The 24,725-nt window shown below is 36.6% G+C and overlaps 1 protein-coding gene across 9 annotated transcripts in view; it reads right to left on the reverse strand.

Annotated features, from left to right (window-relative positions):
- The window catches only part of ITSN1 (intersectin 1), a 126,295-nt gene that overhangs the window by 80,232 nt on the left and 21,338 nt on the right, over nucleotides 1–24,725 (reverse strand). For 8 of the 9 annotated variants that reach the window (XM_063305393.1, XM_063305391.1, XM_063305392.1 and 5 more), the window contains exons 2-6: nucleotides 16,603–16,661; nucleotides 15,864–15,956; nucleotides 11,426–11,489; nucleotides 6,948–7,108; nucleotides 869–1,048 (exon numbers count right to left, since the gene is read on the reverse strand). In XM_063305393.1, coding sequence (XP_063161463.1) covers nucleotides 869–1,048; nucleotides 6,948–7,108; nucleotides 11,426–11,489; nucleotides 15,864–15,956; nucleotides 16,603–16,630 — 526 coding nt within the window. In that variant the 5' untranslated portion in view covers nucleotides 16,631–16,661. The remainder of the gene's footprint in view (nucleotides 1–868; nucleotides 1,049–6,947; nucleotides 7,109–11,425; nucleotides 11,490–15,863; nucleotides 15,957–16,602; nucleotides 16,662–24,725) is intronic. The other variant, XM_063305394.1, reaches the window with a different exon arrangement.

A 24,725-nucleotide genomic window follows, 5' to 3' on the forward strand; every position in this document is an offset into this window, starting at 1 on the left:
TACTAAGCTATAATGCATTTAACCAGTTTGTAGAATGAAATCCAACCAGATGGATTTTACAACATAAGAAGCCAAATACAAACACAACACATTTTGGCTTAGAGCAATGTGGGAACCCAACCACTAAGTACAAATTATTTACAAAAGTATAAGACCACTTAGGCCAAGCAATACTTTAGATAAATCTCGTATCTCATACTAAGTTTGCTTAAATATGTAAAAGGTCTGTACTTGCTTATATACTATTTTTAACAGTGGCTTAATCAGTATTTAAAAAGACCTGGAAAAGCCAACTAGTATAATTTTTTTATGACTGAAAACACTTGAACATGATTAGCTTATTAAATCTGATCAAATTATCAAGGACTTAGTGACTATTATAAAAAGTTATTAAAAGCCTGTGTCAATCAGGAACACAACTTTGTAATTCTGAATACTGTTGAAATATAAATGTTTGATCTAAGATACTGACATGTTTTTCTATGCTGTTATACATAAAAATTGATAAAGATTCATATAAGTATACTGCAGGTACTAGGACTCCGCAGAACCTTGGATTAAATCACACAGGAGCAGTCTGATCCTGAGAAAAAGTGGGGCTGTTTTAGCATTGCAGACAGATGTTAAGTTCACACTCTCACTCTCTCCAAAGCATCTTTTGGAGATTGAATCTGAAACACTGCATATCGCTCTAGTATATACTATTCAATAAGGAAACAATATAAGTTTAAGACATTAACATTCAGGGTAGAATTTGATTTCATAAATATGATTCCATTTTAAAAAGACAAATTAGTTTTTTTAAAAAAAATATGAAGAAAGAATATATAGAAGCTCTGGAAACCTAAATGCTGATTATTCAGCATACCGGGATGACCATAAGCAGGCAGAGGTTGGGTGACAGCTGGTGCTCCATTAGCAACAGGAGGCACAGCTGCTGTAGGAACAGAAGATACTAAAGGTGGAGACATTCCCACAACTGACATGGATGTCATTGGCCCTGGAGCAACAGCTGTAAGAGGTGGTATACTGGAGAGACCGCTTATTCCTGAAAGAGAGGTTTACACAATTATCATCATTGTCAAGCTACAGACTTCCATTACAATGGTCTACAACATGGATGATCCTTGAATAATGGAAAAAATGTTCTGATTCTGGAACAAAACAGTCTAAGGAACAAAACTCGAAACCATTTGAAAGTTTCTCCGTAGGGAATGAGAATTTGAAATAAGCTCTTGGCTCCTTTGTTTTTCAAGTTGGGTCATAAGAATACATCAAATGGTAGACCAAGGGGGATTTTTTTAAAAATAAAAATGTTTAAAATATTTTAAAATTTTCCTTAACGAACAATGGAAGCTGCAAACAAATACATTTTTGAATCTTCACAGAACTGAGGGCAGCAAAGAAGCAAGAATAATCCTTTGAACAACAAAACAACAGTAAAAATGTGTTTCTTTTTCTTACAAAGCCATCCAGTTTTTGCATTGTGCAATTTGTCTAAAAAAGAATGCACAACACAGAAAGGAACATAGACAACAATATCACACTATGGCCCATGAACTCTACCTCACCTATTGCAAAGATGTTTAAAATAGCAGTAAATCTACCTTCTGGCTTCTGGTTCTTCCTCCCCCCCATACTACTGCTCTCCTCAACATGATCTGCTAATCACAGCTAGGCAAAATCTGTGTCAATTGAATTGCATTTTCCACATCTCTATGACTTGGAAACCTCAGGACATCAGAAAACTTGAAACAGCACAATACAAAACGTTGAATTTGGTTCTAAGTTTAGAATAAAACCTTGGAACATGGGATGTTTTATATTAAACTCAGAATGCTTGAAATTACAGTAACAATCCAGAGTATTCCTTAGCTCATCAGTTCCCCTTCCCCTTCCAATTTAGTCATGAAAAGCAAACTGAAAAGGGTTTTTAACTAACCATACCCACACCTGGGCACAGATAAATTACTGTGGTTATTCTGATGACAGTGGTTTATGCCTTTAGTTATATCTAAATGCAGTTTGTACTGGAGTCAGATATAATGATAAATTACTCAATGGTACCTTCTGATGGTAAGGAAACAGGGAAGCACACCAGCTCAAGGCTGGTATACCTAATATTAGTTAACGTTTGGAGATTATATCCAAACCAGAGCAATACATTTAATATCAGAATACAGGACAAAATGGAAAACTAAGCAATATAATAGTGTCTGCCAGTTATCACCGAATGTGGATGCTGATACCGAAACTGTCTTCCTATACCCTGATAACTGTCCATTTGACAGCCAAAAACTACCTATGTAAATGGAAGTAACCCCAAAGGAATAACATGAGAAAACTAATACAACTGCTACCTAATCATCCTCCAAGTGAGAGTTGAATAATGGGGGCAAGAATTTGGGAGGAAAGCCTGGCAACAACCATGACTAGCAACCTTGTGATGAAGTTTGTGTAAAATGAAACCTAACTTGGGCTCCATATCATGCAAATGCCAGCTTAATCCTTGCAATTATATTTGAGATTTTTAGAATTTTGTGAATATACTTTATTTTGAATATATTCGTTTTTATTTATTTAATCACTGGGGCAAACAATCTTATAATAAATATAGTGCAGAATGTCACCATTTAGACATGGATATTGTGCTACTGATTAGGTGGAGTCTAGGTGATTAGGAAGTAAAGGTAGTCCTCACTTAATGACCAGAATTGGGGCCAGAATTTCAGTTGCTAAGCAAAGCGGTCATTAAGTGAATCCAAACCAGTTTTATGACCTTTTGTGCAGCGGTCATTAAGCAAATCACAGCAAGCATTAAGCAAATCATGCGGTTCCCCATTGATTTTGCTCACCAGCAGCCAGCCGGGAAGGTTGAAAATGGCAACCACGTGACCACGAGATGCTGCGACAGTCATAACTGTGAACTGGTTGCCAAGTGCCCAAATTGTGATTGCATGACCGTGGGGATGCTGTGACGGTCATAAGTGTGAGGACCGATCGCAAGCTGGTTTTTTCCAGCACAGTCGTAATTCTGAACTGTCACTACAAATGGTTGCTAAGTGAGGACAACCTGTACATGGAAGTTTAGTACGGATTAGGTACTATATGAAAAACTGAATCAGAACATGTCTGGGCACAGAGCAAAATGGGGAGAATGATAATGGCACTCCTATTACTTTGGTCACTGATCAAAACTGATATGATGTGACCTGGTGATGTGAAAAATCGGCAATCAAAAAAGAGCATTATGGATATTTGAGTCATTCCTCCTTCTGATTTTGTCTTCATTTCCCAAAAGTTTGCATTGTTCAACTGCCAAGCCCCTTGATGTGATGGTGCTTTTATTTTATGCCAGAACAGTTAATCTAAAACTGAACTTATCCATGACTTGATCAGAGATGATTACAACAATGTTGATCTAGCATGGCTTTGGCTGATAGACCGCAACAATTCACCCTGGAGGGCTGGAGCAAAAGGAGGGGAAGAGCAGGGTGTCGATATGATCCACTCCCATTTTTCTTACTAGGAAGCCTCTTTATCATTGGGTGGGCTTTCAGAGCTCACACCTCTTTTCAAATCAGGGAAATAGATGAGAAATGCTGTTCATGTACTCTCTACTCTGTTGCACAACTGATTTCCTGCTTAACTATGGTTTAGTTGGTCTTGGGTGCGACAGTGACAAAACTGTCCTGTGAGACTACAGCAACCCTACTAAGACTGGTGTGATATGGCCAGTTTGGGGGGATCATAGCTTCTGTGACAATCATGGGACTGTCCTATTGATTTATGAGCTATAGGCTATGACACAATACACATAATTTTTTTTCCTCTAATATCAAAGGGAAGCCTTGGTGTTAGTGAAGGATTAGAATAACTCATTTGTCATAACTCGCTCATTTTCTTCTGAAATTTAGTCCTTACAGCATGGATGAGCTGCCTCAAGGCCAAGAAACACATTGGCTTTGACTGGCATGCCAAAGTTTGTATTCCTAAACCCTGGTAAGACCAAGGAAAAAATTAATTCTAATTAAATGTAAACATTTTGTTTGGTATTAATGAAAATTAAATATTAGTTTTTCTCTCCATCAACCTTTTAAATAAATGCATTTCAAATAAAATATATGATCTCATAGTTAAGAATACAAGTTAGTAATTCAGTACCCATGAATTGGCATGATGCCTACAGCAGCACAAGAGGTGCCAAGTTACATAATAGTTTGTATACTGTGCAACAGAATTAAATGTAAAAAAATTAATATCCTTGATCATGTGAAATTGTAATATTCTGACATAAGCTCATACAATATTTTGGCCATACTTCATTTTTTACATTTTTCTTTCTTTCCTTTTTAAAATTATTTTAGGTACCCACACGATTTCATGATGATGTCTGCTGCCTGAAAAGGCTGCTGACTCCTGCTTTATATGAAAGTTAATTATAAAATGGACGGATACGGGGGATATAAAAAGTCTACACACCCCTGTTAAAATGCCAGGTTTTTGAGATGTAAAAAAATCAGACCAAGATAAATAACTTCAGAATTTTTTCCACCTTTAATATAACATACAAGCTGTACAATTCAATTGAAAAACAAACTGAAATCTTTTAGGTGGAAAAATAAAAATAAAAAACTAGAATAATGTGGTTGCATAAGTGTGCACACCCTTAAATAGGTTGTTGAAGCACCTTTTGATTTTATGATAGCATTCAGTCTTTTGGGGCAGGAGTCTTTCAGCATGGCACATCTTGCCCTGGGAATCTTTGCCCACTCTTCCTTGCAGAAGCACTCCAAATCTGTCAGATTGTGAGGGCATCTCCTGTGCACAGCCCTCTTCAGGTCACCCCACAGATTTTCAATTGGATTCAGGTCCGGGCTATGGCTGGGCCATTCCAAAACTTTGATCTTCCTCTGGTGAAGCCATTCTTTTGTTGATTTGGAGGTATGCTTGTATGTTTGCTTGTTTATTTATTTATTTATTTTCTATCCAGCCTTTATTATTTTTATAAATAACTCAAGGCAGGGAACATACCTAATACTCCTTCCTCCTCCTATTTTCCCCACAACAACCACCCTGTGAGGTAAGTTGGGCTGAGAGAGAGTGACTGGCCCAAGATCACCCAGCTGGCTCTCATGCCTAAGGCGGGACTAGAACTCACAGACTCCTGGTTTCTAGCCCATTGCCTTAACCACTAGACCAAACTGGCTATGTATGTATGTTATATTAAAGGTGGAAAAAATTCTGAAGTGGTTTATCTTGGTCTGATTTTTTTACATCTCAAAAAACTGGCATTTTATTTGTTTTATTTTTAACAGGGGTATTATATGCACTGTATCTGTTAAATGTGTTTCATACAATTTTCTGATTCACATTTTCCATGTATGCACACAAGCAATCTGAACCAAACCCCTGCCCCTGCTTCCATCTCCCCAGGTAAGATACACTTGCAGCTAGAGTCCTGGAGAAGAATTGGTAAGCCTAGCCTATGTCTTTACCCTAAGAGGTCCATGTGAACCATGACACCTCATTTTCTTTGTCACTGCTAGTAACCATCTGCCAGAGGAAAGCAGAGCCCTCTCACTCCCAGATACACAATCTTGTATGGCAAGAATGACAGTAAGCCCTGGCATAGACCCTTTCCCTGTAGCCTATTACATTTACATTTAAATTATTCTTGCTGCAATGCTAGCATTGTTGCTGTAATTTTTGAGAGCTAATATTCAATCATTAAATTTTATCACTTTCCATATCAAGAAAATATAGTTAATAGGAGAACATTAAAAGATATTAAATGCTAAACAACAAACTGCAGAGGGGTTCTCATATGCACATTTAAGAGAAAGATTTAATATAGATAAAACAGTAATGGGGACTGAACAACATAAGGCAGAATTTGAAAATGAATTTTGTACAAATGATGAACATGTGATTGCAAAACTGTATAAACTTTTGTTGAGATTTGAAACAGAAGAGGAATGAATCAAAAGATTGCATATAAAATGGGCTAAGAATTTTGGTTACAATATACAGATGGGAGAGAAAGTGGATGAGGGACTGAAATTCACATTGTGTTATAGTTTAAGAGAAAAGGTTTACAAAATGATGTACCATTGGTGGTATATGACACCAGAAAAATTACCTAAAATATATAAAGGTACTTCTAGTCAGTGTTGGAAATGTGAAAAACATGAAGAGACATTTTACCATGGAAAAATGGAAAGAAATACATATGATACAAAGAATTTTGGAGACTAATATTGAGATGAAACCAGAACTTTTCTTATTGGGACTTATGGATGGTCAATTAAAAAAGACTTATGGAAGATTGATTTTATATATGATAACTGCAGCAAGATTATCATATGCACAAAGATGGAGAAATACTGAAATACCCACAATGGACTGTGAAGATGGCAGAATTAGCAGAGATGCCAAAACTGACCTGCTTGGTCAGAGATAAAACAATAAGTACTTTTATAAAAGACTGGAGACTTGTTATGGACTTTTTGATGAAAATGGAAAAAAAGTAAAATGATTGGATTTGATGGTGATTTCTGGATCTGAGGACTGAAAAAGGATTAAACGTTAGGGAGGAAGGAGGGATAATGAGTTTGTTTGTAACTGCTGTAAAGAAGGGTGGAAGCTACTTCTTTAATTATCTTTTTCTTTCTTTTACTGTATTGTTTTCTGCACTTTTTCTTTTCTCTTTTTCTTTTCTATATTTTATATTTGTGTTTGTCTTTTATTTAAGTAAAAATTCTTAACAAAAAATATTTTAAAATGCTAAACAGACATAGTAGGAGTTAAAAGCTATTATCATAATGTTTATTACAATTGTATTAAAGTGGTCTCTAAATAGAATGACAGTATGTACACAACATGAAATCTATGAAGTAGTTCAGAAAGATTAAGTAATACACAATGTGTGTGCAATCTATTCTTACCAAATCCTGGCGTTGTAGAAATAGCAATGGGAGGCTGCTTCATAATAGGAGGTAATGAAGAAGGGAGCTGATAACCTTGTAGCTTTAGTTTGATAAGTTTCATAGCTATAGAAAATTCCAGTTGGTCCATTCTCCCATCATTGTTCATATCTGCCAGAGCCCTACAATAATTAGCATGTTAAAAAAATCTTGCAAATTCCTCCAAAAGCAAACAAAAATTGTATTTTAGTTCCAACGTTTTCTCATAATATGTGATCTTTTTATCCTAAGGTAGACATTGGTCCATGTAGCCCAGTAATATATATTCTGATAGCCTCAGGTTTCAAAGAGTTGTTTTTAAAGCTCTAGACCAGGTCTCCATAACATGCAGCATGCCAAGCAGCCTTGTGTGGCCTGATGGCATTGAAAAAAAACCTCAAGTCTACTACCACTAAACATCAGCACTGCCACTATGAAAGACACACTGCCAAGCACTTCCAACACCTCCAGGCTTCACAGCTCCAACAGCTCCATCACTGGTGCAATGCTGTTGGATGCCTAACAGATGTTTGGCAGGCCAGCTATTCCTTTGTGGCCTATGCAGGGCCGCAACTAGGGTCTGTGTCACCCGGGGCAAACATGGATTCCGCGCCCATGTTTTGGCGCCCCCCCAGCACTCATTTTGGCGCCCCCCCCCAGCGCGGCGCCCAGGGCACATGCCCCGGTTGTGCCCCCCTAGTTGCGGACCTGGGCCTATGATTATTTTTAAGGTATTAATCTTGCCCTCTCCCCTCTACAAGTTGTGCAGGCCTGCTCTAGAATATTCTTCCTCTACCCAAGACTCTTCAAAATAGCTTTTCTTTAACATAATGAGCTCCAGATGCGTTGGATTTCCTTCATCCACCAGCCATTCTGGTTGGCAGCAATGCAGTCCAACAGATATAGAAGGCACTATGTTCAAAAGACTGATCTAAAACACATTGTCTGAGCTATGTCTATTCTCCTAATATTTATTCTAAACAATTATATCCTGAAAATTTTGTCAAAATCAGCCCACTGAGCAAAACAGCTTGTTATTAAAATAAATAGCTCTGCAGGTTATTGCATGTGCTACTCAAATTATATCATGATTAATTGGAGAAAATGTTTCATTTTGGTAAGCTCTACTAACATATATAGAGCAAATTGTCATACAGAAGCTGAAAGTAAAATTATGCATTATGAGTGACTTGGGTCTCGCATCAAAAACAGTATTACTGTATCGCATTCTGCCGTATACACTTACTTTTTAATATTTTAAGATGCGTGCATGTGCACACACACTGGGAATGATCAAAGGAGTGTCAAATTAGGTATTGTCTATATTTGGATGACACTCAGGTCTCTTTCTCTTTTCCATCTTCATCAGATGTGTTGGGGTCTTTGGTGGCCTGGGTGCCTGCTAAGGCTGGGCTGAAAACTAAATGAGGTGTAAAAGGTTAAAACTAAATCCGAAGGGCAACGAAGGTTTTATGATTGGGGAAACTTTACTTATTGTATACTCTATGAATGGATTTCAACTGTATCAGGTGGGTGTCTTTCTTTTGGAGAGCTAGGTGCGTACTTTGGGGGATCTTGTGCTGTCCTTGAATGCTCAAGTCAGTACAGTGATAAGGAGCACTCACTTCCAGCTGCAAATAATGTACCATCAGTATCCTTTCCTGAAAGTCTGATCTGGCCACTACTCATGCACCAATTACCTCCTGCTTAGATTACTATAATGCTTTCTATGAGGGATATCCTTGAAGGAACCTCAGAAACTGCAGCAGGGCCAGAATGTGGCAGCCAGGCTACTGTTGGATGCTCCCCAACACAAGCAATTCCTGTTCTGGCAAAAATGCATTTGTAACCTATAGATTTCCAGATTCAATTTAAGGTGCATGTCTTGAAACAAATCCCTAAATGACTTGGACAGTCCCTATTGGAAGGAACAGCTTCTCCCATATGCTATCAATTGGGAGCTCTGATCATTTTCTGCAAAAGCAGCAGGGGACCCAGTTGGAATCTAATACCACCACCAGTTCTGTGGTACAACCTTCCCCTCAAAATTCAGATCATTTCCTTCTTGGCTTGTATTAAGATCGAAAAACTTACTTTTATACCCTTTTCTCACTGAGGTCTTTGCTCTCAAGAATGTCATTCTAATATATTTAAATTTATTGCATTGCCTGGTTATTACTTTTATTTAGAAATGTTGTGATTTTATGGACTTTTTATCAGTAGGTCCATCTCCCTTCTTTCTGGAAAGCAGAGTGTAGAACCAACTGCCATGGACCAATATGATGTTTATCTATTTGTAGCTATTTAAGTCTTAATATTACTATGAACTTTGAATGTTAAAAAAGGTACGGACTATTGATTTTTAAGGTTAATACACATCCTAAAGGAAATGGAATGGTTCCATACAAATTATATTATTTAGATTATGCTAATGTGATACAGGCAGAGCCAATTATTTTCTTGCATTATTTTCATACTCCTGTCTTTAGCGTTTCTACCACATACTGACTAACAGAAGGCAGTGTTTGACCGGTTTTGTTCTTATTAGAACTCATCAGATACAAGTAGCCATTGTACTTAATTCTGGATCTTATATACTCCAAATTCCTTTAGCAGGAATTGAACCAAAAATAAAATTTATCTTAATTAATTAATGTATAATTAATTAAGTAGTGTTTTAGAACTATTGGTAACACTAAAGTTAATATCACTTTGCATATTACTGATACAGAATGAAATTATTTTAAATGTTAATGCTGACTCTGTTTCTACTTGAAACTAACAAGAACTGAATGAGAGCCACAAGGCTGGGTTATCAAACTTCAAATTTCATTACAAAACTGTCAAATGCTAATCTAAACTCAAAGTAAGAGGGAATAAAAATAGATAAAATTGTGTTGCATCTTTCTTTTTAAGAGCACAAATATATTATTAAACAATGCACAATAAGCAACCTTAAAGGAAGCCTGTTTTATCGCCTTCTAGACTCAAAAAATTCTCAGAGTTGAACTGGACTGTGGCTATAACAGGAAGTATGGAAATGATTACTCTGACAGTGCTAAAATATTTATCTCTTTCACATAGGAAAATGTTACCAATTTCACAGAAATGTTAAGGTTGTATTTACAAAAGGAACAGTATAATACTGCCTAGTTAACATTTTTCCCTTTCCTTCTCTATGTATGAATTTATAAGGTGACTGTAAGTTGTGTACAAAAGCAAGAGCCACAGTCAATCCATTAACAACTAAATACAATAATACATAATAAAAGAAATACTTAGCTACAGCCTAAAAGTAGATGCCTAATTCTACATTCGAAATGCATAGTACTACACACTATTTCATAACAATGGATAAAAATGAAGTTACACTATCTATGTAGAAAATACTACATAGTATGTTCATCTCTACTGGTTCTCTACTTCATCTCTATAGTTCTATAGAAATCAAGAGGAATTTAATCAAAACTGAAAAAAAATCCTGAAGAACATAGTTTTCAGAGAGTATGTTGGAACAGTATGTCTACTTAAATTTAGTTACTGTTTCCAAAACTGCTTGAGTTTCATTTCATTATAAACCTTAATCTTTATTATAAACTGCCTTGGCTACTAGAGATTATGTTTAAAAGGCTAGCATAATAATTATGCAGTTTCACTGATAGTTTTTCAAATTTCAAGAAAATTTAAGCATCCAGTTACATATTCTAAAAGATAGTAAGATGCAGATATAAATAACTATTAAAATACTTTATTTTTATCTTCATGTATTACCATCCTTTACATCAAATTATATTAACATACAGATGATGAAAACAAATCCTTGTGATATAACAAAGGATTCTTAAATGTTCTTAGCAAACTTTTTTCTTTTTAACAAATTAGAGTATGTATTCTTATATAATTGCATACATATTCTAACATTCATTATCAAAAGGCTGTAAGTAAAATCCTATTACTTCAGTATCTAATTATTCTCTCTAGACAATGAGAAACCCCATTCTATCTACTAAATTTATTTTGCTTCCAAGCTCAGAATCAAACATCATTTATATTTATGCTTATTATGCAAATAATTCAGATACCTAACCAAAGAGGCTAGCTACAGAAAGATCAAGTTGCTGATGTGCTGGATTGATATTCTTTATATTTCCCTTAGTTCTTTAGAACTGAAAAAAATGTTTCACAAAAAACATTATATTCGTTTATCAAAACTACTGTTCTAAGGACTCATAGTATAAAGGAAAAGTCTCCTTTAAATCAAGGCCACCTTACTGGCAACTTCACTGACATATCCATGTAATTCTCTTCCAGGATATATTTTTGACTTTCCATTTAAGCATACAGACTCTGCATTTTATAGTATATTACAGATAAAATAGGTGAAATTTTAAAACAGAATGTCACAATGTCACCATATTTTAAGGATTATCCTCAAAGAACTGCTGAAATATCAAACTTACCATATCTGTGCTAAAATTGGTTGAGGTAAACCAGACTGAAAAAAAAAATTCCTGGCTTGATCACCTGCCAAGAAGAAAGATATTATTTCAAATGTAATCTTGTACAAATAACAATAAAAAAGCAGTGGTAAGGAACCTGTGCCTATCTAATGCTATTGAACTACAATTCACAAATCCTTTGTCCTACTAGTTGGAGCATCTGGAATGATACTTTAACACCTGGAGGATCAAAAGTTCTTCTCCCCAGAGTAAATAATTGTCATTCTTTTATCATATTCAAAGAGCCATCAATAATTCTTACAACAGGTATTGTGATAGGTCAGGATTATTCCTTATAACATTACATATTTTTTTTCTATGTTCATTCTGGACCAGCTTTACCCACTGCAGAAGTTGAACAGCCAGAAAACTCAATGTTAACAGTTTGCAAGACTATGAAAAATCTTTATAAAAGGAATTATGGGGGGGAAGGAGGACACAATTGCATGGAATGTTGAAGGAACAGAAGAAGCAACAATGGAGTGGAACAGATCATGAAATGTAGTGGTCAGAAAAAAGAAAAGAAAATGTTGGGGAAAACACAATAGAAAGAGGAAGAAAATGACACACATGGAGATGGAAAAGTATATGTAGAACCGTAATGTTATCTGGGTAGATATGCTGGATTATATTTCCCCCAACAGAAGTGGGAACTTCTTGGAGACATCAAGTATAGAAATCCTGGATTTCAAGGGAGAAAATGAGCAGAAATGAATTTATCACATCTCCTCTCAAAATAAAAAGGTGTTGTGGGGGCAGGACAAAAATAACAGCCAGAATCTTGAAAAGATTGCAATATCCCCCTCCCTATTCCCACCCTAGAAATATATCATACAATCCAGGCCCTAATATGTAACTGGACAAGCAAAAGCAAGTAGCCTGTATCTCTCCCATCCCTGATCCTGAAAAACTACTCTGCTTCTACTCTGAGTTGCCCTGATACTGCTAAAGCAGGGATCGCTTCACTCTAGTCTTTGCTATCAAGGATTGCTGAAACATTTGAAATATATCTATCAAACAAGGTCATCCGCAACTCAGAGATCAACTTATACCCACGTGGATATAAATGCATACACAATTTATTCTGGTATAGTCAAACTGATTTTCCTCTTGTACATTTACTTTCCCCTTCTCTTCTTTCTACCTTTAACTTAATTGTCAGTTATTTTGTCTTTCTGATTTGGGATCCTGAGAGCAGGTTTTGTATCTCAATTTTATGGATGTAAGCTGCTTTGGAAGATGTATATGAGAAAAATGAGATTCAAAGAGATGAGATAAAATTAAGATCAGGGCCTACTCTCAGGCTCCCAAATCAGGGTTCACCTGTTGGTAAAAGATGAGAGATGTATATGATCTGACAAGAAACCAAAATATTTTTCTCTTTTCTCTTTTGTTATTGCTTTGTTTTTTCTTTGTTCTTTTCTATTAAATAAATGAAGCGCGTGTGCATACACACATACACACACACAAAAGAGTTCACCTACTGTGGTCCTATTCATTATACTTCATTAAAGAAAAAGTAATAACTTGTTATACTACTAGACATATGTAAGGACTATAATCAAGATACTGCATCTATCCAGTAGTTCCTTCCTTCCTTCCTCTTGCTGTGCTATATGAGGTTATAGTAACAAAAGAATCAAGTAAAATTCATTGGCATATCTAGCATATGATTTTAAAAATCTGCATATTAGTCAATAGAGAATACGCACTGTATTTAACATCAGTTTAGACACAAGAACAGGAAACATAAGGTTCCTGCTATCTACTCTACTTAAAAACTGTTCTTTTACTGAAATTATGTGCTTTAGGAAAACAGGCAAACATTTGCTATACAGGAAATATTCTTACTAAACCAATTATTTTAGCCTTTACTCTTTTAAAAGAAAAGCAAAATGCAGATTTCCCACTATATTATTTCAGAACTATGTGACCATTTGAGGCCTGTTCATTTATTATATTGTGGGGAGAAATCTTAATCTAAAACTAGTGACAGTAGGATACATTTCTCTCTTTATGAATTCCCTAATCAACTCACATCTTTTTAGGAACAGGTTAATTATTCATAGGCCATCTTCAGATAAATATAATAAGCAAGATCTATTCTCAAACCTTTAATCCACAAAGAAGAGATGTGCATGAATATAAGGCATATTCTCCCCAGAAAATAGTAATAGGCTCAGATAGCAAATATTTAATATTTCATTATTTTAAAAATATACAGTATGTGCAACCTTATGGGTGGGTAAGGGTATATCTATATATCCATCTGTTCATCCATCCATCCAAGAGGTAAGTATTGTAAGATAAACAGAATTTCCTCATTATTTTTATCTTTCATAGTGCAATCTTCACTACTTATTTGGGATACATTAGTAAGAGAAAAATTTACCCTTATAGGCATTGTAAGTATACAAAAATGGTCATTCTTTACACAAAGAACAATGCATTGTCACCTTACATGCACAAAACACGTTAAGTTCTTTTTCCTTAATATGGCAATCAAAACTCTTAACTGAATGGCTTTGGTTGATGCTGGTATATAGAGGCTAAAATATACAAATGAGTTTTTAGAGAGATTGCTCTCTCCTGCTTCCAGCAATTTAGAATTGCAGAGATACTGCTGTTGTTCAAAAGAGGTAGATGAGAGGCAGCTTGGCATCTTAACAGTAGTAGCTACAAACTGAACAATAGCTACCCATTAATATTTTTAAATTGCATGCTTTGTGATAAAGAAGTGATATGGTTTGGCATCTTGCTCAGTATCTATGGTAGTATCTATGGTAGTATCTTAGAGTTTTATCATGGACAAGGATCTTTCTTTCTCCCCAGAAGATGTCATTTGCAATCCCACATATACATTTCCTGGAGTAAAAGAAAGCAAGTGAAACTACTATGAAAATGGGGGTTTCTCTCTCCTAATGGGTAGATTTTGGGAGGGAAGTGAATAGTTCTGGAAATAATCAAAAGAACTAAAAATAATTTTTAAGAAACATTTCTCTAGCACATTAAGTAGCAGATACCAAAGGAGCAGAATAAAAAGGCACAGTAGTTCATGAAGTCAATAGTTGCTCTAAAACAGAACATTCCTGCTGGCTCAGATCAAGATCCTCCAGATGTTTTGAAAACTCCCCAATAGTCCCAGATAGTTATCTCTCTTTTTCCTGAACACCAGATATTAATAAGCACATTACACCATGAATACAAAGATGTCATTTAACTATCAAAAACAGAACTATGATATTGGGAATAGGGAGATAGCATTATCAATGGCTGTATCTAAGCTTGGAATTTCTTCCAATGGAGGTGTCTCATCTTCTCAGTAACAGCCTTCTGGATGTTGTTGAAGCTGTTTCTTTTTGAGGGGCAATTTCAATATATAATATTATTGCTGTTTTTATCAAATTGCAGATTTAATATTTTGAATACTTTTTATTTCTGTTGTGAGTTGTTCTCTGCTACTCATTGTTTCAGATTTTTATTTTTGTCAATGCCATGAATCATCTTGAATTCTCTAATACAGGGATGCCAAAACTTTAAATTTGTTTCAAGTCTTTCAAGCTTAAAATAAAACACCCCATGTTCCAAATGTTTTGCTGTGAATTTGGGACAAGTTTAGGTACTTTGTTCCATATAGTTCAATCATTCTGCCAAATTAAGATAGTTTTTTATAAAATCTCAAACCATGGAGACTTGGAGAGTGCAATAATTAATAAAACAATATACAGAGGTTCCATCCCTGTTGCTATTGGCTACATGTCAAGAGGAAGAAGGGGTAGTCGATTAATAATATACTGTTGTTTGCTGGTAAGTCAGCTCACTACTATTTTTAAATTCTCTGGTATAATATACTGTCTCATTCCGTATTTTGGAGGGGGGATGTCTCTGTGTTTTGCTTTCTGTTTTAGGCAGGTTATCAAGTGGAAAATTACGGATTACACACATGCAGTATAGATAGGATTGTTGTACTGTTGAGCTTTCAAGCTGCATTATATGCACTGTGAACACAGGGTTTGAAAGAAAGACAGTAACAGAGAAATGTATTTTTGCTGACAGTACTGAAGTGAATTTATTGTTATTATTTCTTTGCTGAACTCAGTGATGTAAGCTGGGGAAGGGGGGCAGACAAGACACCAAAAAGTAGCAATAAATTTAGAATTCTAAGGTAATTTCTTAACATTTTAGTGACTCTTTAAAAATTACACCTCTGCAATCCTATTTTGAACAGAATATTAATTAACTTGGACGCATGCATATACTGACATCTCCACCCTACCACAACAGTGAACCTGCAGCACGACTAGTTTGACTGTTGGATGCAGGCTGTAGGGAAACATGTTACATGGTAGTATGGATGATCTTAATTTAACTTAATCATACAGAATGACTGTGACATTACCAGTGATAAATCCAGATATTGGTTTCAAACTGTGGAATTGCTGATCATGCTTCGCTCTCTCTTCCACAGTTATGGCCCAGATGTCCAGACTGCCTAATTCATAACAAAGACATTGAAATAGGTAAAATACAGGTGTTGTAAATAATAGTGTACTTTTTTAAGGAGCTATGTAGAATTTAAACACTGCCAAATGTTTTTACAAATCCACAAACAGAAAGAGATTTAAACAATGCCTTGAGCCTTGTGTTGAATAAAGGGAAGCTCATGCTATAGTAACCTGAAGAGCAACAAAAACATAGGTTGCTGCTGAAGAATTGGAGTCCACCACAAATGCAATTGACAACATAAACCATCCATGAATGTATTTCTGATAATCAAATGCCTCTAGTATATTCTACCACTGACATTTTTAAAATCAGAAACAATAGAGAAAATGTTCTATCATTAGTATGAATGAGGTTAAGATGGAAGTACCCTTGACTTCTGACATAGCCCCTACCACGATTGCCATCCAACTATGTTAAATCTTTAGACTGCAAAATTATTTCCCTAGCTCTTGCTGCTTTTATCTCCAGCCATCCTGATCTCCCTACCCTAAGCTGTTTCGCTAACTTCTGTAATTACACTGCAGGATGAGATACAAGATTTTTGGCTCCACAAATCAGAGTACTTTTTCTAACACAGATGAAATAAAGAACATTTTTCCAAAGAAATGTCACAAAAATATTTGAATGCTTACCTCCAAAAGGTGTTGGAAACTGAGCCATGATTCAGTTACTTTAAGTTGCTAATAGATGCCTGAAATAAATATATGCATAAGAACAATTTGGGATTATTAAAAATACGAAAATTTGAGACATAAATGTATAAATAAATAAAGCAAGGAATCTTCGTAAGTGCTACCAGATAGGCACTCCTTCTGAACCATACGTTTTTCTTAACAGCATTAAGGCGGTCATCGATACTGTTATAACAACAACTTTATTCTATAGAATTTACAGAGTAGATTATTTTAACAAAAGTTATCCTGGCACTGAAGATTACAGTAAGCAAAAATACTGTGATAGAAAAACAAATGCTATAAACTAAAAAAAATGTTTTGAGGCTTGCTTAATTAGCATGTTGATAGTATTTACTTTCATTTAACAGCACAGCGCTTATGCAGGCTAGTTCTCACTCTGAGGAGTACATTAGAATCTCTTGTAATTTTGTGTTAAGAATCATGAATTCTCATCAACTCCTACTCACCAAATAAATCAACAAATTTCATTTAGATAAGGTGAGTGAATTGATATAAAATCAAGTCCATACAATGTAGGTCAAATAAATGAACCGGCTGTAGAGGAAGCCGGCACTTGCAAAATGTCCAGATCTGGATTGACTCAAATCAGGATGTTTCTTTAGGTCATCCAGTCAACTGAAAGGCTGGTTCCTCATCAGGACCACAAAGTAAGTTCTAAATCCAAATAATACTAGTTTTGGGACAACAGCACCTAGCAATTATAATGCTCACCCATTTGGGGATCCCCCCCAACCAATATTTGCTATTTTATTTTTTGGCACCCTAACTGATCACCTATAGTTATTATAGTCAGCCTACATGGACAGCCAAGTCTATTTCTAGGTGCTTCAAATGATTTTTATGTAAGTGATTTACTTGTTAAATGAAGACTTCAAAATCACATAGCAAGTAGAAAATTTTGTTTTGCAACCTGCCCAGCATAGCAATCTTACACAAAGTGGCAGAAAGTGTAGGAAGATATAAATCAGTGGGGTTTTTTCCCCTTTTATTAGTGCAATTATATTGATGTAATGTAATTCTACATAATTTGTATATTTTATTTATTTTATTATAATTTGAAACAATGTAATAAATCACTGAGACCACAATAAAGCGATTGATCAGAGCTGGAGAAGTCTACCTGGACTCTGCACTGTTTACAGGTTGATCCCAAACCTGCCCATCCTCCTAAACTGGCTCATGTCATGGAATAAATTGGCACTTTTCTGACTCTACACTGGTTCATCCGAAATTAGAGTGAAGCTGGCTTTTTTTTTTTTTTTTGGTAAAACCACAAACCCTTGCTGCAACTATCTGCTGCAACTTATAAAGCTATCTGCTGCAATCTATCTATCTGTCTCAAGAATATAAGCAATCTTTTCAGCAAATTTGATTTCAGTCCAATCTAAATCAAATTTAAAATCTAGTCAGTTTCATGTTTCAAACAAAACAAAACAAAACAAAACAAAAACAAAACAAAAAAACAAAACAAAACAAAAACAAAACAAAAACAAAAACAAAAACAAAAACAAAACGCTACTCATTATATAAACTTGGGAATTTCAAACCTTGTTAAGAACCATTTCATCTTGCAGCAATAGCAAAATTAACAGCATATATTCATAACAGAAGTTAAACCAAATTCAAAAAAGAATGTTCCCATATATACAATATATTATGCAACATAGCAAGTATAGACACTTACAGTATGGCTTCTAAGGGAGCCTATATGCTTATAAACACTGCAAAATGGCAGAGGCACCAAAAGAAAAAAAGACAGTTGAAAACCAAATAACGTTCTTTTCCTTTTTATTATATTTTTTCCTTTTTCTTTTTGCTGTTGTTTATTTTATGTCTTTTTTTCTTCAATAAGTTACAAACAATAATAAGTAACAATACACTGGAGACCTTAGTATTAAGTATTAAGCTTAAGACAGAATCCTTTATCATAAAACAAACAGTTTGATGTATTCTGTAGTTGTTTATTAATGCCACACTTAGCTTTAGATGCAAAATTTAAGCAATGTTAAGCTCATCAACATTGACATTTTAGAAATCATAGTTAATATTGATATAAACAACTTTTTCTTTATCTTTAAATGTTTAAATTATCTAAACATTAGTGTTAATAATCTGTAGTCAATATTGTGTAAATACCACTGTATTCAAATACAATGTACTACTTACATTTTATAGTAATACAATAAAACAAATCATAGAAGAAAACAAAAACCATTTCACCTGTTCTGGGTTAATGATCAAACATGCTTTTTACAAGAGTTTTACTTTGAGAACATTAAAAAAAATATGTTTTGAGTGCTCCAACCTTTCCAATTGCCTGTGCATTTTCTGCATGGTGCTGTCTTTCTTTCTAAATGGATCCATAGAATATTTCAGTCATCTGAAATGACTGAAGCTTCCTGTGTTGAGATTCCAGAGTGAATTAAAAAATGCCAAAATTCAAGCAATTATATTGCTTTGGAATTGTTGTTGACCTTTGTTTTTGGTCCTGTACTGCTGAGCTTCTGTTCTGTTCACCTTTCACTGATTTATTGATTGACTGATTACATTTGTATGCTACCTGACTTTGAGGTCTCTGTAAATGCTTGCATGATTGCTCATTTCAGAATGTGTTTCCATGGCTGGTTGAACAGCATTTTTGTTTGTTTGCTTGCTTTGTTTCTTGTTATTGGGTTGTATTGTGTGCTACAGTGCAAGAGTTCTATGGACAATGCTTTTAATGGTTTTTGTAAAGAAACCATTAAAAATATTGTAGGACAAGTTGCACTAACCATCTGAGCTTTTTTTCTTTTCAGGGCTTAGAGTTAACAGACACTTAAACCGCTAAAATAAATTCAATACAGATTAGAGCCCTACATGGAAAGGGAGTTCCCAGGTGTCCAAGCTGGCTTTGGAAAGGCAAGGCAAGGCAAGGCAAGGCCAATGCCATGTTCATCGTTCCAATGTACTGAATACATCGTAACGTTTTGCATGTCAATTTTCTGATCCGTGTCTCATGTTTGCTGGGAGGAGATTTTCAGCCGTACCAGGCTGTAATCTCCTTACTGTAACTGAGGAATGTATGTTTGGGTTATTGCATGTGTTCAAGGTTACTTTCTCAGGCCGATGTGTGATGGTTGCCAACACCTGGGAGGGGGTGATTGCTAAGTGGGAGTTAGGGCGGGATCGGGTTTGAAGCAAGGGTTTTTAGTTTGTATTTGGCGCAGTTTTGCTCATTCTCAGCTTTCTTTGTATTTGCACACTATTCTTTCAATAAACCAGTTTTCCCTAAGCACCTGCTTGTGAGACTGAGACTGTCAGAATAGGCAACCCTTACATAAAGCTGAGAATGGTAGAGAAGGAGATTTTCCAGATGACTTTCCCGGCCGGTCCTCGGTCTTTCCCTTCGGGCACGCCGCTGCTCGGTGCCCCTCCTTTCCGCACCGCAGACACTGGCCTCTCGCATAGCGTCGCTCCTTCTCTTCCTCCCAGGTTCGTTGGCTGGATCTCCCTGGAGGAGCTGGGGTGCGGGACCCTTTACTGAATCTCCCATACCTCGCCGATCGTCGGTGGGCAAACATCTCTAGGGCATGCTCAGCGCTGCCCGCCAGTTGAATCCAGTCATACAGGGTTTTTGGGTCCTCTCGCCCCAGGGACCACTTCAGAACCTCAGTTTCCAATCCATCCTTGAACATCTCCACCAACGTGGATTGGGACCAATCCTCCACTTTCCCAGCCAGTGCTTTAAATTCCAGCGCATAATCCGCCACGGATCGTGACCCTTGGTACAGTCCCTTTAATGTCCGCTTCGCTCTTTCCTGAGCTAACGGATCTTCAAAATGTTGCCGTAACGCCCACAGGAACTCTTCGAAGTCTTCTAACTCCGGAGCATCCGATTGGCACAGCTGTACATACCAATCAGCTGCCCTCCCCTTGAGCTTGGTGGCAATGGCGTTTATTTTGCCCCGCTCCCATGATGACAAACTGGCTGGGCATTTTGGGTTTGTGAAAACACTCCATTTGGTGAGACGCCAATTCTGGTGGCCAACACTTAGGCGTGATGTTAAAGACTATGTTGCATCCTGCCCTGTGTGTGCTGGCTCCAAACGGAAGGTTGGTAAGCCCCAAGGGTTGCTCCAACCAGTGGCCAGTCCCTCTCACCCCTGGGAGGAGATCTCTATGGATTTCATTGTGGATTTACCTCCAAGCCAGAGAAAGACTGTAATTTGGGTTGTAAAAGACTTTTTCTCAAAATAAGCCCATTTCATTCCATGCGCTTCCATTCCCTCAGCACAGCAACTAGCCCGCCTCTTCTATGTACACGTGTACAGACTCCACGGGAGCCCCTCCCGTTTGGTGACTGACAGAGGCACACAATTTACTTCCCAATTTTGGCGGGCTTTTATGAAATTGGTGGGTACTAAACAAGCGCTGTCCACTGCGTCGCATCCTGAGACCGACGGATCTACAGAGGCGCTTAATTCCACACTGGAGCAATATTTGTGTGCTTTTGTTAACTATCAGCAAGATAATTGGGTCGATCTACTGCCCTTTGCTGAAGTCGCCTACAACAATGCAGTGCATCAGAGCACTGGGCAGGTGCCGTTTCGTACTGTCTTTGGTCAGGATTTTGTGCCCATTCCTGAACTGCCTCAACCAACCTCTCCTCCTTCGTCCCCAACAGACTGGGCAGCGCATCTGGCTGACTCCTGGCCTAAAATCCAACAAGCTCTTGCCGATGCCCAAGCTGCTTACAAACGCCATGCTGACACCAAACGCGCACCTCAGCCACTTTTCAAAGTTGGAGATAAAGTTTATCTCTCCACAAAGTTTATTAAATCTCCGCAACCCTCTAAGAAATTGGCACCCAAGTTCCTGGGCCCCTTCCCTATTGTGGCCCAAATTAATCCTGTTACTTTCAAGTTAGATTTGCCTCATAATCTTAAACGTTTGCTTCCCGTTTTTCATTGCAGCTTGCTCAAACCTTTCCACCAATCGGATCGCTGGCACCCACAACCATCACCGCCTGCTCCCATTATGATTGATGGCCAGCAACACTTCGAAGTCCAGGAGATTCTTGATTCTCGACGCCTTCGTTCTACCCTACAATACCTTGTCCGGTGGAAACATTTCCCTCATCCTGAGTGGGTTGCTGCACGCAATGTTCACTCCCCTATTTTGGGGGCCCGTTTTCATGCTGCCTACCCTGCCAAGCCTGCTCCTTAGTTTAGTTTTCTTTAAGGGGGGCGGTATGTCATGTTCATCGTTCCAATGTACTGAATACATCGTAACATTTCGCATGTCAATTTTCTGATCCGTCTCATGTTTGCTGGGAGATTTTCAGCCGTACCAGGCTGTAATCTCCTTACTGTAACTGAGGAATGTATGTTTGGGTTATTGCATGTGTTCAAGGTTACTTTCTCAGGCCGATGTGTGATGGTTGCCAACACCTGGGAGGGGGTGATTGCTAAGTGGGAGTTAGGGCGGGATCGGGTTTGAAGCAAGGGTTTTTAGTTTGTATTTGGTGCGCTTTTGCTCATTCTCAGCTTTCTTTGTATTTGCACACTATTCTTTCAATAAACCAGTTTTCCATAAGCACCTGCTTGTGAGACTGAGTCTGTCAGAATAGGCAACCCTTACAGCCAAGGAGAACAAGACATTATTGCTGATACACACAGGATAACTGAGAAAGCAAAGAATGCCAAAAATAATTCAGTGTGTGCTTCATTGATTATAGAAAAGACCTTCAATAGTGTTTATCATGTCAAGCTGTGGAATATGCTTAGGAAAACGGGAATCCCAGAACATATCATTATCCTCATGCAAAATCACAGGACAGGAAACGACAGTCTGGACAGAACATGGTGAAATAAACTGGATTCAGGTTGGCAAAGGTGTGAGAAAAAGCTGTATATTCTCCCTTTATTTATTCCACCTATATGCTGAATATATATTGAAGGAAGACGGATTGGAAGAAGATGAGTGTAGTTTTAAAACTGGCGGAAGAAACATCAATAATCTGCACTATGCTGATGACACTACTCTCACAGCTGAAAATGCAAATCATCTGGAACCTTTAGTAATGAAACCGAAGGAGCACAGTAAAAAATGGAACTAAGATATATAAGATATAAAGAAGACCAAGCTAACAACAACAGGTACAGCAAACAATGTACCTCTTAGAATTGACAGTGAAGATACTGAAATACTTCTGCCTTTTACTATCAACAGTAAAAGAATCAGCAATCAATAAATTAATCACAGATTAGCACTTGGTAGAGTAACAATAAAAATGCTGGAAAAAATATTCAGATGCTGTGACTTGTCTATATTTACAACGATCAGAATCATGCAGGCAGTGGTTTTCCCTATGACACTCTATGGAAGCAGAAATTGGACTACAGCAAAGCAGGACAGAAAGAATATTGATGCTTTTGAATTTTGGTGTTTGATACGACTCCACAGAACACCATGGATGGTCAAAAAGACAAACAAATGGATCATAGAACAAATCAACCCAAAGTCTTCACCTTAAGCACAAATGACCAGGCTCAAATTAACATATTTTGGACACATTATGCAAAGATCTAGCTCTCTTGAGAAATCTATAATGCTGGGAGAGGTGAAAAGAAAGAGAAAAAAGAAGACAACCAGCAGTAAGATGGATGGACTCAATAACAACAGCAATGGTTGTACCATTGGAGGATCTGAAGGACCAGGCTGGGGACAGATCATCCTGGAAAATCTATGTGGTCACTACCAGTCGATACCAACTTGATGGCACATAATCAATCACAATCTGTTCTGTCAATTTATCTCCATGGTTGGCTGGCTACCAAGCCCATAAAGTAGAGCATGACAACAGAAGCATGAGTTGCACACAGTTTTTTAAATTAGGTTTATTGTCAAAAAATAAGGGGTTAGGATTCAAAATTTTGAAAACTGAGTAAGCAAGACTCCCACCCTTATTTATGAGTTAATTCATTAAGGCAAGATTTCTACAAGTTGGTTTGAATAGTATTTTTCCCAGATTGCAAAACTAAAGGACTAACTGCCCTTTACCAGATAACTATGACATTGAAACATCCATCTGCTCTTTATTAGTGATGTTTTGAAATAATCCCTTTCCTTTCTCAGCGTCACTGAGTTCTCTTACACAGCATATGTTGCCAGCACACTTCCTCTTGTGGTACTAGGGTGAAAAACAAAGGATCTATAAAGCTAAATTCCCATTGTTTCCTATGGCTGGAACACTCAAAATATTTTTTGAGTTTTGTTCCATTGGAATTAAGAACTCATTCTGGTGAAATATTTCTTATGGGGCTATTTCATTCTAAAGTTAAAACAAGCATTTTCCATTTACATTCATACCCCACTTCAGAACTCAAGTACTCGGCCACTACTCTTATGATATGTGTAAAAGTTTCTAAAAGAAATTTTAAGCTACATAGTGTCTAGTGAGCAGGATGAAACTTTTTATAATAAAATAAATAAAAATAAAGTAGCAATTATTTCAAATTAACTCCAAAAGACATTTCGAAGTGTTACATTTTCCAAATTTTTATGAAGCTGACTAAAACTGCAGCTGAATATTTCTGTATCTGTGAATGATTAGATGAAAGTCTGACAAGGCCATAGGAACCTTGCTAGATCCATTTTTCCTTATCACTGTAACCCCAAAAGATGCTGTAACAAATACTAACATATATAAAAATGTTTATAAAACATGAAGAAAGGAATGGTAAAGCAACTCTCAGTCTAATTTCAAAACAATTCGTTCAGACCTCTGGAAAAAAAATAATCTATCCATTCTCAACAGCTGATCATAAAATATAGTTACAAGGCTAAATTTAAGTACTATGCAAGCAAGGATTTTCAATTTCAGAGAGAACGGTTAATGATCTCCCAGAAAGTTGTAAAGATCTAGCTTTTCCAAATGGACTGCCAGGATTGATTATGGAGCAGTCAATGTAAGTTTTAGCTTTGTTATTTAGCAAAGTTATGTATTGCTATATATTATTGTAGTATTGCTGTATTTTATTACACGCTTTGTAAATCATCTAGTTGGGCTGAGCCCAGTT

This window comes from Candoia aspera, chromosome 5 (assembly GCF_035149785.1).
Source record: "Candoia aspera isolate rCanAsp1 chromosome 5, rCanAsp1.hap2, whole genome shotgun sequence".
Taxonomy (NCBI): domain Eukaryota; kingdom Metazoa; phylum Chordata; class Lepidosauria; order Squamata; family Boidae; genus Candoia; species Candoia aspera.